The 12,077-nt window shown below is 41.2% G+C and overlaps 1 protein-coding gene across 8 annotated transcripts in view; it reads left to right on the forward strand.

Moving 5' to 3' along the window:
* TUSC3 (tumor suppressor candidate 3) overlaps positions 1–12,077 on the forward strand; it is a 324,556-nt gene that overhangs the window by 81,025 nt on the left and 231,454 nt on the right. For all 8 annotated transcript variants that reach the window (XR_009459776.1, XM_059721779.1, XM_059721778.1 and 5 more), the window contains exon 2: positions 11,534–11,703. Coding sequence is in view for 7 of the 8 variants with exons in the window: in XM_059721779.1 (XP_059577762.1) it covers positions 11,534–11,703 (170 nt within the window). In the remaining variant the exon portion in view is untranslated. The remainder of the gene's footprint in view (positions 1–11,533; positions 11,704–12,077) is intronic.

Consider the following 12,077-nt stretch of genomic DNA (forward strand, 5'->3'; position numbering starts at 1 on the left):
TTGTGGTTTAAATAGTGTTTTTATTGTAGCATTTCTTCTTTTAAATTAAAATGTAACCCTCTGATGTTTCCCATTATGTTTTTAACTGCTTCTATGCTCTTGACTAGTAGCTATGAACATTTCTTATCCTCCTTCTAAATTATTTCCCTAGGCCCCATTTTTAATGCTTTAGTTTTAGTCTTATAAACAATCTAATTTAATATAGCGGGGCTGCTCATTATTAAATTCTTACTTTGCAGCATTTAGCATTATTCTGTGAACTACATTATTGGTTCACTTCAGTATTCTGTCAAGACTGTGTAGACTTCATTTAGCACCAGTGACATTTTGCAGGGATTTTGGTCACCAAAATTAGAAATTTCTATGGCAAATGTGAAAGGAAAATAAAGGGGAATAATACGTTGAAAAAAAATGAATGACTGCTCCATATTTCTTAGTTATTGCCCTTTTCACATTAGACACTGACTACTTAGGATTTATCAGGCAAGCCTAATTTATGTGGGAAGCAGTAGTGAGGGGTGCTGTAAAGAATCCCTGAAGCAGATATAAAGAATAATTTCACACACACAAAATACTAAGTCTGACTTTTATTCTCTTTGTGGCTTCTTCAACAATGAAAGTTAAGGTAAACACTTTTTATAATGTAATCACAAGATGGTAGCTGTGCGTGCCAAGAAATCTACGTAACTAGGCCTTTCTTTTTATTTGGAAATATCAAGTAGTTCCTGAAATTCTGTGTCACTTTCTTCTTTTTCAACATAAAAAAATATTTTAAGTCTAGTAGCTTGAAATGTAATTTCTTCTCCCTAACCATGAAAATAAGTAGTTAATTCCAAGAAGTAAATTCTCAGATCATGTTAATTGTTACATCTTCATTGACTTCAAGCAAGGACTAGTAGGAGGAACTTCCCACTATGAAGGTGGGTAAGCACTGGAACCAATTATTTGGAGATAGTGTAGAATCTTTTCTTCAAAATTTTCAAGTGGAGGTTAGACCAACATTTGTCTGAGATGGTTTAGACAGAGATGATCTTGCCTTGAGCAGGGGTTGATCCAGATGGATCTCTTTCGGCTCTTCTTTTTTTCTTTTTCCATTTTATGTTATTTCTCTAAATCAGTTAAGCTATGACAGTTTATACCATATTTCTAATCATAATTTGCAAGGAAATATATACTTGGGCCACTGAGAGATGTGGGGAAAAAAACAGTGCTTTACTTTCAGCTTGGTGTGCCCCGTGCCAAGTATAGTGTATGCCCAGAAGAGGAACTGTGTCAGTTTGACCTAGCTCTCCAGTGTCTGTATAGATTGTGTGCTTCAGCAGGGCTTTTTGGCACTTTTATCTAATAGCTGATGGAAAATGACTTGTTTGATAGTTGATTCCACCAGCTATTAGATAAAAGCACCATAAAGTCCCATGGAATCGCAGGATCTATACAAACTCTGGGCAAGCCAGGTGAAACTGATTACTTAGGTTCCTCTTCCAGTAAAGCATCTTCGGAGGGGGGCGTTCCATGTCTTTTTTTCTTTATCTTTTTTTCATTTTTCCATGTCTGGCAGCAGCCTTGTAGACAAAAAAAAAAAAAAAAAAAAAAAAAAAAAAAAATCCTCCCAAAACAAATTAATTCCTATTCTAGGAACCTTTTTCTTACTTCATCTGTTTATATGTTCATGAGTGATTTTGTATTTTACACCTCTGAAGTACTAAGATTTACTTTATTTTTAGATGGTTGTTGTGGGAAAAAGAGGAATTCACAGTACTGATACAGAAGAGAAATTTAATGTATGATCCATAGATCATACTCTTACTGTTGATTCCAGAATTTGACAAAAATGTTGTTACCACTTCTCAAAGGCAGTTGAAGTTTGGAAGAGAGATCTACTCCTAGAGTTTTCAGGAATAGAGTCAGTTCTTACAATTATCTCTAAACTATTTATAATGCTGAAAACCAAAGAAAGAGAAAATAGTAGCAGGTTAGTTTGTATTACAGCCTCCAGCTTAGCAGACTCCTACTAGTTCATCTAGTGCATTCTTAGCTACCACAGCCCTCTCTTCCGGTTTATTTTCATCTTTAATAACTGGTTAAATGGGTAATAATTCTTGGGATACAAGATCTGCCTCAATGTGCAAAGCAGAGTATTCAGTTAAGTGTCTTTTGGACTAACATGCATGTCCCTGCTTTAATTCTTGTTCAAGGTTGGGATTCTGTTTGCTTTTCAGTCCTTTGAGAGCTAAAATAGTCCGTTTTAATCCTTTGTATCTTTTTAATTGGATTTTGTTCTCTTTGTATTAGGAAAGATAGTATATAATTGTTAGCTAAATAATAACTCCTTAAAGCCCTTCTGGTTGTTTATCCTGCTCTTTAGAAATTGCATAAAATTAACATTTCTGTATTCTGCCTTTCTTTGCCTCCATTTTTAGAGAAGTTGGCAGTGGTGAGGAAATAGCCAACATCCCCTGTTTGATATTGTCAAAAGCAATGGGAATGAATTGCAGTCCTAAAATGAGTAACCCAGAACCATTCTGAGGACTTCTGGATTGACATCTACATTTAGTGTTTCAGTCTTGGAGTGCATACTTTAGAAAATGGAATTCTACACTATAGTTTTTATATAAATACCGTAATTTTCTCAAGCTTCCTTTGTGGTGAAATGTTGTCTGAAATCTGAGTTAAATCAAAGGCAGTTATAAGGGAGAAATCAATAGCAAACACAACAACAGCAAAGAAAACGTACTCAAATCAAACTGAGAGTCCTTACTAAGAATATTTAAGACAGTTAACTGGAGTGAAACTTGCCTTCTTCCAACTTTTCTGATGAGATAGATGCATGTTTCCTAGTGAAAAATGTCAAAATCATTTTCTAGTTGTTAAAACTTTAAAAATGACCTAGAAAGTGGTAGCAATCAGGCCAACACATGCCCAGGGAGCACCCTGCAATAAAAACAGACTACTTTTCCCAGTCATAAATGAGGGTTAGCTCAGCTGAAGAAATCTTATAAAAGCTGGCCAAGAAAAGGGTTTAAAAAGAACTTACATGCACGTTGCTCATATTATAATTTTTTATTGTTTTTCCACGCACTTTGTACCTTTAATGAATCATAACTAATGTTTTGAAGAAATAGCATTTGAGTTGCTAGTACCAGAACGAGGGCCCCAGATTTACAAGTGCCCAAGTCATTTGGGCCTGTTGTGTTGAACAAGTTGGAAAAGGAGGAGGGGAAGATAGAACCGCGACATCCAATCTAAGGCTGGTTGGACCATGGGATTCTATATGTAGATTGGTTCCCAAAGCCAGGACTGCCACTTGAGGACTGCACTTCAGACAAGAAAGGGTCTACAACAAGTTATTTTCTAACTGTGACAGGTGGTTATTTTCACTCATGTTTCCAAGTGGAACAGAAGTGTGGAGGTGGAGGTTTATTCTTGGCTTGTCTTTGGTTTATTCATGTAGTGAGTGGACATGTAGTACTTATGCTGTCCATAAAGAGGAGAAGAGATTTATTTGATTCCCTGGCCATCAAGTCTTTTGTTCAGTGAAGACTCTTCATCTACTTGGCAGGATTGAAGGTAGAGTGCTAAGTAACTTCCAGAAAAAGCCATTTTCATAGGTGTTCTTATCAAGAACCTTGATATGAGAACATGGTTTCCCTTCTGTCTCAGACTCATTTAAAGCCTTTTCTTTTCTTTAGAAGGAATATATTAAGGTTGGAGGAGTATTTGTTAACCTTTATTTTTAAAGTTGTAACTGACTCCAACACTGTCAAATAATGTTGAACTTCCCTTTCAGTTACAGAAGGCAGCATTTCACTGTTTTTTCATCCACAAACTCTTACGTACTCTTTCTGCTCCTCACTTATGTTCATTACCCAATAAAGTACACGCTGTTGAGCTGCATGTCCTCCCTAGATTTCCTCTCAGATTATTAATAGATGCATCGAAATAGTTATTTCAGACTTATTTGGCACCAGCTAACAGCCTTGTACTTTTTTATTTGGGAGGGGTTTTCTTTTTCAGATATTTTTCTGAAAGTTTTTTTGTGTGTGACTCAATAAAGCAATCTCATTGAGTTATGGATGTACAGTAAGCAAGTGCTTGGCATGGTTGTTTAATATATTGATTTATAAAGTTCTAGAGACTATCTTCAGGGACAGTGTATTCCACTGGTATTTTCCCTGTAAGGTCTCTTCTCTCTGTCATACAAGGATGATTCAACTGTTCATACGTCTTAATCAGTGTAACACGGTTAATGAGTCAGAATCAGCTTTCCTCTCTTTTTAAACAAGAGGAAAAATATTTCAACTCTCTGGGTATCACTAGTGGTCTGCAGCTTTCCTTTGACTATTTGGGATGTTTTCTAGTCTGAAATATGGGTGGGAAGTTGCAAGTCAAGACGGGATCCTAATATAATTATAAGTAATGCCTTTATGTAAACATTACTTTAATTGAAACCTGAACATAAGTTAAAGGCATCAAATCTTAAAAGGATGATTCAGAATATACTTTTTAAAATTTAAGTCTGTGCTACAAGTTTGAATGTCTTAAACATTCTCTTTTATTAATAAAACTTGATTTATAGTATCTTTTGGGCTTGTTCTCTCTACGTGGAAGAGGCTTTACAAAACATTTATTCTAATATTTTTTCAGTAATAGGCACTTTTGTTGCTACATTACCGCAGGAGGCCAATGTACATTTTGTTACTTGGGTTCCTAAATACTTTTTGCAAATCATGGATAAAAAACTCAACTTGCACTTGTTATAAACTGCTTTGGTCATAGCAGGGCTCTTTACAACTACCTTGCAAGCTGACTTTGCCTTCTTTAGTTAAAGAGCTATCAGACTTCTGTAGATACAAGACTGTCTTTTGCCATCCTCTTATCCACCCACTCTCATTCCACAGATACTGCTTAAGTCAGTGAAATATTGTTAATGGTAGAGTAGCTCTGTCTTACCGTTCCTGCTTCAGAAAAATAAGCTACTTCCTTTATTGTAGTCAAACTTGTGTTCCCTAATTTTCTCATTTCCACTTCTTACCTCTCCCTGGGAATACTGCATTTGGAAGTCCACAAACCTTATTTAACCTAAGTCAGAGTAGCCTATAGTAAACATATTTTGGGGTAGTCTATTACCTCTTCAAAGTGTCTCCTTCCTGAGTATTAGAATCAGATTGTTTAAAATCAGCAGAACACTTTGTGCCTGATACTCCAAAATACTTTTCTCTTATTCCTTTGGTCTCCATTTTTCCTGATACCAAATGCTGCCTTTTCACAGGGAGAAATTTCTGTTTCATTAAAGATACAGCTCTTACATGACATTTCAATATATAAATATTCAGTCTCAATAGCAGTCTACCTCCTATATAAGAGTAACATTTAGTCATAAACTAAAGTTTTAAAGTTTTCCTCTTTAGGTACCAAATATTAAATTATAAGATTGTTTTGGTGTTATCCTTATACCACCTTCTTTTAATAGCTTTAGGGCATTGTAAAAGTTTCCAGAAAGTAATTTTTTAGGTCAGCTGTGAGTCCAGCAGTAGAAGCACATGTCTAAAATATGTATATTCTCTTAAGCTGAAATATTCACTTGTCTGAGCCCAGTGGCAGAAAGGTAGAAACCACTTTTGCCTGAAGCTAAAGATAAAGGTATGTTTGAGAAATGTTTCATGAGTTCAAGTGGTTAGACTTTGAAAGGAAATTGCAAAACAAAAATTAAACCTACCATATTTTCTTACACACAACTTACCCACAAAATTTAGTTGCTGGAAATTGGGGTATTCTAATATAATAAAAGCTTTACTACTTCCGCCTGTCTCTCAGTAACACTCAGAGCCAACTGCGCATGTGCCCATACTGAGCTTTAGGACAGACAGACTCACAGGCAGAAGCAGGCAGAAGGCGGGGCCAGGCTCTCTGCTGCTGGATGCAGGAACGGACTGTGGGGGGGAAGGGGCATGTGTGGGGGGTGGCGTGGCACATGGGTGTAGGGTGCTGCGAGGGGAGTGGGCAGGGAGGCGCAGGTAGGGGTGGGACATGTGCCTGCTCGCTCCCCACGTGACATTCTGTGGTCATGCCCCCCAGCGTGCCACACCCCCTGTGCCTGGAGCACCAAAACACAGGAGGGGCATGGTGTGTGACATGTGGCTGCAGGGTGCTGTGCCCAGAGTGGGTGTGAGGGGTGTGCCCTGCCCTGTGGCCACGTGCTGCAACTGGTGGGCGCTGCCTGCGTGCCCCTGCCCGCTCCCCTTGGGGCTTTCTGTGGCCACGCACTTGCTCCTCTGTGGCCTGCAGCAGGGGGAGGGGAGGGGGGCATGGTGCCTGGCCACAGGGTGCTGTACAGGGAATGGGCATGAGGGGCATGCCCCTACCCACCCTGCATGCTACAGGTGGTAGGTGCTGCCTGCACCTCATGTGCCCCTTCACTGCGCGACACCCTGCAGCTGCGCCCCCCGCGCCCCACAACCAGCGGGTGCTCCCAGCATGGGAGAGGGGTAGGGCTCATGGCTGCAGGGTGCTGTGAGGGGAGTGGGCAGGGGGGCGCAGGCAGCAACCACCAGCTGCAGCATGTGGCCACAGGCCCTTAGGACAGACTGACAGAGGCAGGTGGAGGTGAAGGCCAAGGAGGGTGGGGGCAAGCTGTGCTCCCTGCTGCCAGGTGTGGGAACTGGCTGAGCAGAGGCATGGCTTGTGACCATGTGGGGCGTGGTGCATGGCCATGTGGGGGTGGGGTGTGGCACTTAGCCATAGGGTGCTCTCTCCGCAGCCTGTAGCGGGGATCGGGTCTGGTGTGTGGCTGCAGGGTGCTGCGCAGTAAGAGGGCATAGGGGGTGTGCCTCACCCTGCATGCTGGAGGCGGGGGGCAGTGCCTTCACCTCATGTGCCCCTTCACCTTGTGGCACCCTGTGGCTATGTGCCCTGCCACCCGCAGCCGGTGGGTGCTCCCAGTGCATCAGGGGCAGGGTGCGTGGCTGCAGGGTGCTGCGAGGGCAGCAGGCACGGGGGTGTGGGTAGTGCCTACTGAATGCAGTATGTGGCCGTGGGGTGGGGCACGTCCCTGTGCACACTCCCCATGCGGCACCTTGCAGCCGCATGCCATGCCCCTCCCCACGCCCTCAATACCTGCTGGCTGCAGGGTGTGTGTGGGTGTGGCATGTGTCTGGGTGTGTGTGATGTGTAGCTCTGTGTGTGTGTGTGTGTGTGTGTGTGTGTGTGTGTGTGTGTGTGTGTGTGTGGCATGTAGCGAGTGTGTGTTCATGTGACTGGGTGTGGCGTGGGGCACGGGGCTGGGTGGGTGGGCGAGTGTGAAATGTGGCTGGTGGGCGTGGCGTGTGGCTAGGTGTGGGCTGTGTGTGGCATGTAGCTGGATGGGTGTGGCGTGTGGCTGGCTGTGTGTGGTGTGTGGTTGGGTCAGTGTGCTGTGTAGCTGGGTGGGTGTGGCATGTAGCTGAATGTGTGTCAGATGGGGGGTGCATGGGGCTGGACACGGTGGGGGGGGAGGTTGTTGCGTGAGGCTGGATGCAGAGCTACATGCTGCTACTTATAAGTCTTTTTTCTTGAAAATACTATTTTTCTTCATTTCTGGCGTTCAGAAGTAAGGTGTATATGTTGTGTTGCATGTGAGAAAATATGGTAACTTTAAAATGCAGATTTGTTTCCCCAATACTCCCTGTAAGCAGAATAGGGATGTGGAGGAGGAATAGAGGGACATCTATCTGCTTGTACTTTCAGAATGTTAATAAACCACAAAAAGCCTTACTTTCTTTGCAATTGTCCTAGCATTTTCTGGTTTAATAAACATAACCTAGAATGTTGCCCTTTGAGAACAAATATTTTGGGATCCTGGGTTGCCAGTGATAAGTAATGATGTTGCAAAATGAATAATTTTGCAATAGCAATAAACTGGAAAGTACCAGGGTATTCTCAGTAGGCAGTTTTTGGAACCAGAGTTGCAACTCAGATACTCCTTATGGCAACATGAAATTTGCCTTTGACCTAAATGGAGCAGGATTTTACTCCATGTCTTTAATGATGATCTGCTGTTAGCACAGTTAGTGTGCTTGCTTTGATTGAAGCATTGTGTTAAGCTGAAGTTGGTGATTTTTTTAATTACATTTTACCCGCATTAAGAATAATCCAGTGCATTCTAAAACACAAAATATATTTCTGGAAAGAGTCTAAAGAACTGTGAATTTCCCCAATATATATGTGAGGCAAGGATTTCTTAGGGTGGTTACCTTTATTTGGGCAAACCATGTACTTGGGATAGATAAGCTTCTCGGTGCAAGGCCGTCTTCATGAGGTCTCTATGATGAAGAATTTCTTGCATTTAAAAGCTTGTCTAACTCTATCCCAGCTATGCAGTTGGTCTGATTAAAAGATCATCCTAGGACATACTTCCCCCTTGCATAATTTATGGACTATCACACCTACAGCATCACTCTTGTACTCCTATTATTTATCCTATTTGAAACTGGTTTCAAACATGGAAAGATTTCAGAAGAAAAGAGAAGCTGTGCCTCAACTAAATGAACAGCCTAGTTTTAATAGCTGGATTTTGATACATTTATGAAAGGGATTATATGGCATTGTTTCCTGTTAGAGCAGGGGACTGGACTAAATGACACAGGAAGCTTCTTCTGATCCTGGGTTCTTAAGTCATAAATTCCCTAGTAGAAATAATGATTAGTGCAACTGATTTATTTTTCCCTTCATCTTTCTGTTCAAGATTTTTCTGTCTTCTGTTTACAGAGATCCGTAAAGTTAGTACAGGCTCAGTTTCCACTTTTCTGTTGAAAGCATATTCTACATTGTCTCTGCCATAAAAAACAAACAAAAAACAGAAAGAGAGAGAGAGAGGGGCTGCTGTGACAACTCTAGGTGTCTTTAGGTCATTTTAGTTGTTCATAGAGTTTTTATCTCATGATTTCAGTTAAATGTACTGGTATGAAAGTCTGATCTTCCACAACGCTTTTTTCTTTTCTTTTTTTCTTATTGACAGCTACTAGCTAAACCACATTATAAAATATGGTGGAAATTGTAGAGAAAACAATTATTTGTTTAATTCAGAACTACAATTTGAACAAGGCCTTGCATTGAATAAGTTTAGCAGAGGGTGCGTTTTCTTTTAAAGTATTTTTTTCCCTGCACTTCCCTAGGGAATAACCAAAATAGTCTACCACTGAAGCAAAACAGCAAATATGTCTTTTGGAAGGAAAATTCTTAGTATTAATTGGTTCTAAATCAAAAGCCAATTTATGAGCATGGAAATTTCCTTTTGTTTTTAAGACTTCATAGAATCAAAATATAGAATTTTAATGATCAATTTAGGAAATTTAGATATTAACTCTATAGATTTACTAACTATCAGATTTACTCCTCTCTCTTTGTATGCCCATGTAAAGTAAAACAACAAAAAAGTAGGCTTAATTACTGAATACCCAGGGTCAAATCGCTAGGGTGAAGGAGAGTCTCATCTGTCCTTCTACTGAAGCAGAAGTGTCACAGGAGGTGCATGTGTTTGTGCTGTGATTAGCTGCTATAATTGTGAAAAGCTGTGACAAGGTTAACTTAAGCAGAGACTCCTCATTTCGTCTCCCAAGGTGGAAAAAAACATGAAAGCCCTTTGTGGCAGTCCCAGCCAAAGGCTGGAAGGTACCTTTGGTTTGTGTATTAAACTTCTGCTGTAATTGGCAAAGGCTAAAGGGAGACTCTCCAGCCCCCTTGCTCCTTAAGCAGAAGAAGTGTCATAGCCCTGTGGGAAGGTGTTAGTCAAGAGCTGGGACGTTTGCATGTGCTTAACTGTGGTGCTGTGCAGTCAGGCAAGGCTTGGGGCTGGGCTGGGCTGGGCTGGGCTGGGTGTTGCTGCAGTAGCCAAGCCAGGTGTGCTTGGTTGGCAAATCCTGTGCAAGATTGGCAGTGCCCTCTCCCCACTGCTAACCTCCTGGCAAGCTGACAAGACAGAAGAATCACAGTACCTATACTTGCTGAGTAGTTCTACATAGCCTCTATCACTATGCACTTTCCTGTGCTGAATAGGTTGGCAAACTGCAAACCACATGGCCAGGGCCTCAGTTATGTCTTAATGGCCATACATGGCAATGTGCACCAGGCTGCACAGGAGCTGAATGAGCTCCGTACAGGAGCAGTGGCAGGCCTTGACTCTGTGCCAGCAGGAGTATGGAATGTCCCAGACCTGCCAGTGTTGCTGGAATGGCAGCCACAGGGTGCATGGGAAGCAGGGATGTGTTGCTGGCTGGAAGTGAAGTTGATGAGCTTTGGTAGTGGAAGCTTACCAGGCACACAGGCCATGCAGTACCAGTATGAGGGAGGGAGTCCCTGGATGGGTGTGGTTCCCCAGTCAGCCATTTGGTGCTTTCCTCTGTGCTTGCCTGGCCTTGGGAACCTCTGGAGGTACCCCGCAAAGCATGATGGGGAGCACTGCATACTGACTTCTTGGCTGTGGAAGGTCAGTAGTACACGCTGTTGCTATGATCTGGTATGCTCCAGTTGATCCGACATTTGAACTGCTGTACGCATTTTAAGCTAGGTTTTTATGGGGTTGTAAATTTCTTAATACTTTAAATGAATGCCTCTCCATACCTTGGGAGATGGGCTGTTGGAATTCTGTCATGGAAGTCCTGCTTAGCAGGACTCAAGCATACTTGGTGCAAATGGATCCTCTACGTGCGGGATCTAGTTAACAATTAAAATTCATATCCATGATAAGGCCACTATCTTTCAAAGTTTAGGTATTGGCTGAAGGTTCTGTTTAAAAACAGAATAAAATGGAAAAAAAAAAAACTGTCTGAAGACACGAACATAGACGATTTCAGCCAAAAGGAATGTTTGGCAAGCATATAAGCAGCCAAAACCAAAGCCTTATAGTGGAAAGTGTTGAGCAACTTTAATAATATTTGGGTAATAGCTTTGTCTGTGACAAGATAGCTTAATAATAGTCTAATGTTGGCATTAGAATACTAGTGGAAGTATGGTTGATATTTTTCAGGCTTATACTCCTTATTTATTTTGGATATGAACGGTCAGATTGTCCTGTAACTTAACTGCTAGTACAACTTGGAAACATAAAGGAAAGCGGAATAAAGTGTAGCATTGTGCTGATGTACAAACAGACTTGCTTCCAATAGTAATTGAGTGTCATGCATTGTGTTGTAAGAAGGCCCTATACAGGTGCCCACTCCTCTAGACACAGGTAACTTTCCTACACTAGCTTTAATAAGGTTTAATATGTTCAGTGAACCAGACATATGGTTTGTTTGCTCTTTAGGGGATCCATTTAAGTCGGACATTATGTTAAAAACAGAATAAAACAGCTCCCCCCCGCCCCCAACCAAACAAAAAAAACCCCCAAAACCTTTTTGCTTTTTAACTTAGAGTTAGTGAAGGCTGAATTCTGCTAGAAAAATGTGGATGCATCTCCCCTGAAGTGAATAAGAACAGAGTGTGTACAAGCACAAAATTTAGCCCCAGGGTGCTTGATGTTGTTAAGCTTATCAGCCTTCCTTCTTGTACTTGATTACAGAATCTCTTAGCTGAAAAGGTGGAACAGCTTATGGAATGGAGCTCAAGGCGCTCAGTTATCCGCATGAATGGAGACAAATTCAGAAGATTTATAAAAGCTCCGCCTCGTAACTACTCCGTGATTGTGATGTTTACTGCTCTGCAGCCACAGAGACAATGTTCTGTTTGCAGGTAACTTGTATACTTTATTCTTTTCCTCCCATCGTCACATGATCCACGTTTAACCGCATGTTTCAACAGAGAGAACCTGTAATCTTGGTAGTCTGTTTAAATCCTAAAATGATAGTTATTTTTCTATTTGTCCGTACTCATCATATTACCATCCCTCACTTTTTCCTTTTATACCTGTGGTACATTTTAGCATTCATGTTAATTACTATGTTTTTAAAGTTTATGGTTTATAAAATCTTACTTGATTAATGCTTTTCCTTCTTTTGGTAAAAGGAGGACATTTTCCATTTAAGAGTCTTTTATTAGTTTGCTTCTTGAGATTTAGTTACCCTAGGGAAGCAGTTCCCACAAGGATTTGGTATACTTAGTATGGA

This window comes from Alligator mississippiensis, chromosome 2, assembly GCF_030867095.1.
Source record: "Alligator mississippiensis isolate rAllMis1 chromosome 2, rAllMis1, whole genome shotgun sequence".
NCBI classification, from domain to species: Eukaryota; Metazoa; Chordata; order Crocodylia; family Alligatoridae; genus Alligator; species Alligator mississippiensis.